The 7224-nt window shown below is 43.8% G+C and overlaps 1 protein-coding gene and 1 long non-coding RNA gene across 2 annotated transcripts; one reads left to right on the forward strand and one right to left on the reverse strand.

The window, feature by feature from the left end:
* Positions 1 to 253: 253 nt before the first annotated feature.
* LOC134927528 (uncharacterized) lies at positions 254 to 3842 on the reverse strand. Its single transcript, XR_010177668.1, has 5 exons — positions 3738 to 3842; positions 1370 to 1515; positions 1092 to 1239; positions 697 to 832; positions 254 to 439 (listed from the first exon to the last, which is right to left on the reverse strand). It is a non-coding gene; the product is annotated as an uncharacterized LOC134927528 (long non-coding RNA).
* A 107-nt stretch (positions 3843 to 3949) lies between these two features.
* SMIM20 (small integral membrane protein 20) lies at positions 3950 to 6839 on the forward strand. The gene is made up of 3 exons (XM_063922101.1): positions 3950 to 4286; positions 6337 to 6393; positions 6728 to 6839. The coding sequence occupies exons 1-3, from the start codon at positions 4172 to 4174 to the stop codon at positions 6763 to 6765; spliced, it is 210 nt and encodes a 69-aa protein (XP_063778171.1). The 5' UTR covers positions 3950 to 4171; the 3' UTR covers positions 6766 to 6839.
* Positions 6840 to 7224: the final 385 nt, after the last annotated feature.

Here is a 7224-nt window from a genome sequence, read left to right on the forward strand (position 1 = left end):
TCTGCCACTTTGGACCGCCTGACCTTGGGGAACAACATAGTCCAGCAATGGGTCATGCTGGACTGTGTGGTTCCACAAATGTTCTTGGGAAAGGAATGAACATGACATCATTAGTGTCTTTACTTAATATGGAATTTCTTTTTTTTTCACAGATTTCTACACAAGAAAAGAATGTAAAGAAGAACAAACACTACTTTTTTTTTTTATTTCAATTTATTTTTTTATTAAAAAAAAATACAATTTTAATTCTTCAATACATTTTTAAAATGAGAAGTTTTGTGTGGTTTTTCTTTAAATTATTAGTTGATAAAATGTAAAATATGGCATTTCAGAGATGCAGTGGTATTGTGGTAGGTCGCCCATGGTACAGCAGGGGAACTGTCTTGTCCCTTGACATCCACGCTGGTTCCTGTACCTTGGGAAGGATACTCCGCGAGACCTGTAGAAGAGAATAGTATGAGGTTCCAAGTATTTGTGTCATCCAAAGACAAGGTACAAGCAGGTTACATCGGCCTTTGTCCCATATGCAACCCTCCGGCACTTGAGAAACTAGACATCCAAACATTCCCTGAAACAGCGTAAGCATTGCTGTGTCAGGGCATGATTGGATGTGCAGTTTTACAAATGCCGGAGGGCTGTACTTTGGACATGCCGGTGTTACTTGGTCAAGAGGGAGTTTTGGGCAATACATCTCACCTGAGGGGGGGTGTCTGCTACATGGCAGAGGTTCAGGTCAACATCATAAGTAGGTCGCCCATGGTACAGCAGGGGAACTGTCCGGTCCCTTCATCCACGCTGGTTCCTGCACCTTGGGAAGGATAATCCGCAAGACCTGTGGAAGAGAATAGTATGGTGTCATCCAAAGACAAGGTACAAGCAACACTTGGAAACAAGCAGGTTACATCGGCCTTTGTCCCAAATGCAACCCTCCGGCACTTGAGAAACTACACATCCAAGCATGCCCTGACACAGCGTAAGCATTGCTGTGTCAGGGCATGATTGGATATGCAGTTTTGCAAATGCCGGAGGGCCGCAGTTGGGACATGCCTGGCTTACTTAGACAAGAGGGAGTTTTGGGCAATACATCTCACCTGAGGGGGAGGGGGGGGGGGTGTCTGCAACATGACGGAGGTTCAGGTACACATCACAAGTAGGTCGCCCATGGTACAGCAGGGGAACTGTCCGGTGCCTTCAAATCCAGGCTGGTTCCTGCAAATCGGAAAGGATACTCCACAAGACCTGCGGAAGAGAATAAGGAGGTAATTTGAGAGTGTTTCCTCCACCCTGGGAAAGAACAAAAGGTCCCAGCAACACTGCGCATATACACAGGTTACTCAGACAAGATGGAGTTTTGGCCAATACATCTCACCTGAAAGAGTGACTCTAACATGGCGGTGGTTCAGGTCCACATCACCAGTAAGACGTCCATGGTAGAGTGGGGTAACTGGTCCAATACTGGAGTGGTTTTGCAGAAGTGTATCCTGGGTAAAACTGTTGAAGCATGGGTACATTCCCCTCAGCAGAGTGAAGAAAAAAATATTATTTTTAAAAATCTATTAAAAAATACTTGTGGGTCAAAAATAGACAAAACAAGTACATAATCCCTTCTAATATAAATAGATATGCTATTAGCAATAAAAAAAAAACACAAAAAAAAACATGTTTTTACATTTTTTTATTAGATTCCGCCAGCAAAGTGAGGCTGAATGAAATTGACGAAATTACTGTCGAAAAGCACTGTTGTCGAATCGACATTCTTCAATTGAATATACTTTTGTCGAAAAGCCGCATTTTGACCATTGCAGACGTCGAATTTTGAAAATGTCGATTTGCAAAAAGTCGAATCTGAAACGGTAGGTATTTTGACTAAAAGTACTGTATTGCATTGTCGAATCCAATTCGACATGTTTTTTTTGTCGAAAATGCCCCGTTTTTCGACTTTCGCGGCAATTCGACCGCAATTGCATATACCCCAAAGTCTTTGCGAACATATTCCATGGTGGCTCTGTTGGTTGTTGAACCAAATCCTGTTTTTTTCTTTGCTGAAAAGCAAAACAGTTCGAACACAACCCCTCATAAGTGACCAACTGGTCCATATCAATTATCCCTGTCTTACAGGATAAGCATGTTAGGGATGTAGAAGTGCCTGATAAATTCTCCTCGTCACTTTTGCCGCTCACAGACATGGTAATAATCTGTTAATGACTACACAATATGTGACTGAAAATCACCTATATATGGATATATAGAAGTGAGATCAATCTGACCACAACCATGCACCTGATTTGAAGGTCAGAACAGGACTGACATTACACAGAAAAGTCAGCACACATACTAGCAGTCAGTCACATGTTAAGGCATTAGACATTGTCATATGAAAATACAACCCCCATAACAACTTACAAGTAGGAAAATTGTACTTCTGTTTTAACTGGTTCTTTTTCAAAAATAACATGCAGAAAACACAGTAATATACAGATCTCATATGCAATATGTACTAAAAATTAACAATTCATACTAACAAGTAGAGAATTTTTAGTACTGTATACCCTGCCTCCGTAGAGCGGGATACAGGGAGACTCACCACACTTCCATATCCAAGCAAATGCGCTCGTAAGACGCTGAGTGGATTCAGACGCTACTGGTGTACACTGCCGCTCTTGATAACTGATAACGGACACGGACGCTCACTGACGGACACGGACGCTCAGTGACTAACACGTGTATGCAGACGCTAAGGCCTGCGACTCGGTCTAGGCGGATCTCTAGTGTACACAACCGCAGCGTCTAAGCTGCGACCGAGTACCCTCGTGGTAGCGTCTGCAACGGAAGTGAGGTCATTCAGTTCATGGACGGGAGACGCGTGGAAACTGGTCCTGAACTTGGAGAAGGGACTGCCAGGAGAGCGTCTGATTCCCCCCGTTGACTTAAACTTTAAGGATCGCGGCCTCAACCTAGTCCTGGCGCCTATGATCCCTAGAGCGTAGCGCTGTCGCACTCGAGGTGTTCGGCGCATCAACACACTGTTTGTAGTCTCCAATACAGTGTAGCTGTGTCCGGACTCCCCTAGTAAGAGGAAATCCATAGACTTACCTTCCCCCCATGCTCCGGCCACAGCCTGGTTACTTCTGTGGCCCATGTTTGAATCTGGAGGGAATCTGGAGTCTGGAGGGAAAGTCTGTTTGTACTTTAGCATGTGGAAGTCAGCGATAATGGCAGCAGAGACCGCGGAGGGCAGGAGACGCCATTCACTTCAGCAGTAAGGATTAACAGAGTAGTGGCCATGACAGCGCTGCTGGGATCACGGAGGGGAGACTGAGGCAATGCTGCACAGCGCGCTTTTTAATCATGCATTTTTTTATTTAAAGTGTCAAAGTACAACATAAAACAAAACGTCACTGTCTAAAAACACTAACAGTAACAAGAAAAATAAAAATTGCCTTCAATAAAGATAAATTAAAATAAATTTAAGTAACTTTTTGTTTCCGTGATAGGAGAAATCAAAACAATAGGGAGCTCCAGTGAATAGAAATACAACATCCACAGTAACATATTTGATTGTAGCTAACAGAATAATCTCCTTTCCCACTAGTTTTTATCACACACAAACCCCCCACTTGCTTTTCTCTTTCGTACTCCCCTGTCTACCAGCTTCTGTCACACACGCTGCCATGCTCAGCAGTTTGTGTCATACACGTCTCCTGCCCACCAGCATCTCCATCACATTCCTCCCTTACCACCAGTGGGCACAACACTACCCCTTATTCTCCTCGGCTACATAGGGACAGACATATGTGCATCAGCCAGCACAGTGTAGTATCACATGACTGCAGCAGCGGGTCACATGACCAGGTGATGTCACGTGAGGTTAGTGAGCAGCAGGAAGAAGCAGTCAGTGCTGTCCTGGTAGTGTCTAGTTTACCTTCGTGGAGAGGACCTTTCCCATAACCCCCTGGGTCCATGTCACAATCTATTTGGAATAGTAAAGTGTGGTGAGCGAAGTGAGCCCGCGAGGGTCCAATGCTGCATAGGAAAAAAAAAATTACCCCAAAAGAAAACATTTAGCTGCTGTAAGGGCGGAAGTTCTCTCCTGCCCTCTTGTTTTGTCACTTCCAGGTCCTGAGCACGAAGGTAACATAGACGTGCTGTCCTTGCAGAGAGCATTAGAGACATGTCCCAAAGCAGCAGCAGGAGGGTGGTGCTGATATTTGGGGGGTTTGTTGCTGCAGTAGCCGCAGCCTTCTACCCCATCTACTATCACCCACTGGAGCACATAGAGGACTACAGTAAGTGTTACATGCAGCAGCCACTGTCACACAGCTTGTTACACTGTAATTAGGATTGCTGGCTGGGATGCAGATTGCTGTAAATGTATCCCTGTATACTGTGTGTGCATGCTGTACCCTACCTGCACTCACATGTGTACAGTATATGTTATGTGTATACTGCAAATAGGTAATGCACAGGTCCTGCATAGCATGGAAGTGTTCATTCTTTGTCATAAACCAAAGTAAGGGAAATGCAATGTGCGGATGCGAGTTAATTGGATTGACTTCCAGCACGCTGCGGCAATAATATGGAAAGTGGCTGGGATTTGTCACTGGCACATGCCTAAAGCTTAAGCAGCACAAGTTTGAGAACCTTTGACTAATTTTAGATCTTAATAAAACTCCCAAAGATAAATAATTTGGTTTTGGGGTTATATTATTATTATTATTATTATTATTATTGTTTGTGTGCCAGTGTCAGTTATGTGTTGTCTAAGTAGCACAAATTAAGTTCTGGTTCTGTAAATTGCACATAGTAGAATAACACTCACATTAACGTGTGAGGGTCCTGTTTATGAGAGCTTAGAATGTAGGTAGAACAATGTTTTTCACCTCCAGTCCTCAAAGCGGGGCATGTTTTCCAGATCTCACAGAATCACAGGTTCATTAATGAGTACTACATGTGGATCCTTTAAAATGCTAAGGTCCATACACACTAGGCGAGAAAATAAGATATTGCTCAGAAGGGCCATTCTGAGCGAGATCTTTTACAATCTCATCTAGTGTGTACACACAATGTCATTAACGACCCACTCCCTCGTCTGATCAGCACAGACGAGCAAGGACCCCGTTAACGAGGGCTATTAAGCAGCCCCCGCTCCTCTCCCCCCTCCCGCCGCCATCAGCAAGTGTGTATGCACTTTCCGATGCTGACACCCTGCCGGGTCTCCGCTGCCGTCAGTATCGCCGTGTGCACACATTGGCTAGTGTGTACCCAGCAAAACCTAGTAATGAATACACTTGTGCCACAACACGGAGTATGGATAATATGGGTACTGGAGCTGGGAATCACTGTTCTAGAGGAATGTTCCCAACTTCAGTCCTTAAGAGATTGTTTCCCCAACCTCGCTCCTTACCGCACCCTAACAGTCCAGATTTTAAGGTTATTCATGCTAGAGCACTGTTGGTTAAATCAAAATTACTGAAGTACTAATTAAGTGCCACTGATTATCATTATTATTATTATTATTAAAACCTGGACTGTTCGTGTGCCTTGAGGACTAAGGTTGGGAAGCACTGCCTTAAGAACTCCCAACAGGTTATGTTTTCAGGATTTCTCTCTGTGGAAACAGGTGGGGTAATAATACCAAAGTTCGGTGTCACTGAACACTGGTTTCAAGACGTTCACAGCTGCTTGAAAGCCGTTCACACCACAGGCTGGACATGGGTTATTGCCTCTGCCAGTGCTTGGAGTTAACATCGTGCTGTGAACAGAACCCGGGTCGGACGACCTGGGTTACCTGTTCATGCTGCTCTATAACCTGTGTCCTTCCTGGACCAACCTGTGTAGCTACTACGGTTGGATTGTGTTTTTGCAGCGGTGTGACCAAACAAAATAGATTAACTTACCTGTGCATTATTAAAGTAATCGCAAAGATCGTGTGACCGGCGCCGCCGGGATCCCAGCTGCCAGAATGGCGGCAGGGGGGCGAGTGCAACGGGCTCGCTGCGCTCGCCACAGGTTCTATTCCCACTCTATGGGTGTTGTGGACATCCACAAGTGGGAATAGTCCCTGTGTGTCGGCATTCCAGCGTTCGGCATTTCAATCTGTCGGGATCCTGGCGTGGGTATACTGACCGGTGGGATCCCGACCGCCGGTAACATGACTACATCCTGTCTATAAGCATCACAGCTTGGATTAAAATCCAATACTGTCTTCCACACATTCCATTTGTAGCTGTCTCATAACATTTGGAACTATCACATTCAAAAGATATGTGGGAATATGAATAAATGGCTTGTATTATGTGTAGTGTATATTAATATTCTCCTGTTTATGTTTTCCAGAGAAAGAACAAACTGTAAACAGAGCAGGTGTCATACAGGAAAATGTACAGCCCCCAGGTATAAACCTCTATAGGAAAGCAGTAGATAAGACTGAAAATAGGGACTATAAAGGGTTGTGGGAAATAACGTGCTGCTTTGTGATCATGTTTAAAGGTAGAATTCTAACACCATTACAATGCTTTAAATAACAGTACAATAGTGTCGGCATATTGAATGTCGACTTCATTAAGAGTGATAAATTAACTACATTATCTATAACTTTGGACCAACTATAAAGATAGTGTTTTTTCTCTTTTCATTGCATAGAATATTTTCAATATATGGATTGTGAAATGTGTAATGTTGTTGTTTGCTGACCATTTATGCTTTTCACTGTTATATCTTCTTTTAGGCTTAAAAGTGTGGAGCGACCCCTTCTCCAGAAAGTAAAACAGACTTGGGAAACATTTCAGTTACGGACACTTTGTCATTGGCTTTTGACAATAAATATTAATTCCTTCTGACTGCATGGAATGAGATCTTCAGACATGTTTTAAGAAAATAACTGTAGATATCTTAATGGAAGTGCTAACCATTGTTTATCTACATGGACACTGAATGGGTGATGAGATATTCTGTGTATAGCTATTGTCAGTGAGCCCAGTGATATATGGAACCCAGCTGACATTGCATACAGATGTGTCCTCATGCGTCCAGCCTCAATACTCCATGCAGCATCAGATGCCTGGCGTGGGTGAGCAGCTAAGTCCCGTGCAGCTCTGCTAACATCGGGCGTCTCTTTGTGCCGCAACACAATGCAGCTAAGATGCACCAGGAGACTGTGCTGATTAATTTGTTATGACACTTCTATATTGTGTGTCACTGAGTCTGTATACGGAGCAGAACAGA

The sequence above is a fragment of the Pseudophryne corroboree genome, chromosome 1 (genome assembly GCF_028390025.1).
Source record: "Pseudophryne corroboree isolate aPseCor3 chromosome 1, aPseCor3.hap2, whole genome shotgun sequence".
In the NCBI taxonomy this organism is placed as follows: Eukaryota; Metazoa; Chordata; class Amphibia; order Anura; family Myobatrachidae; genus Pseudophryne; species Pseudophryne corroboree.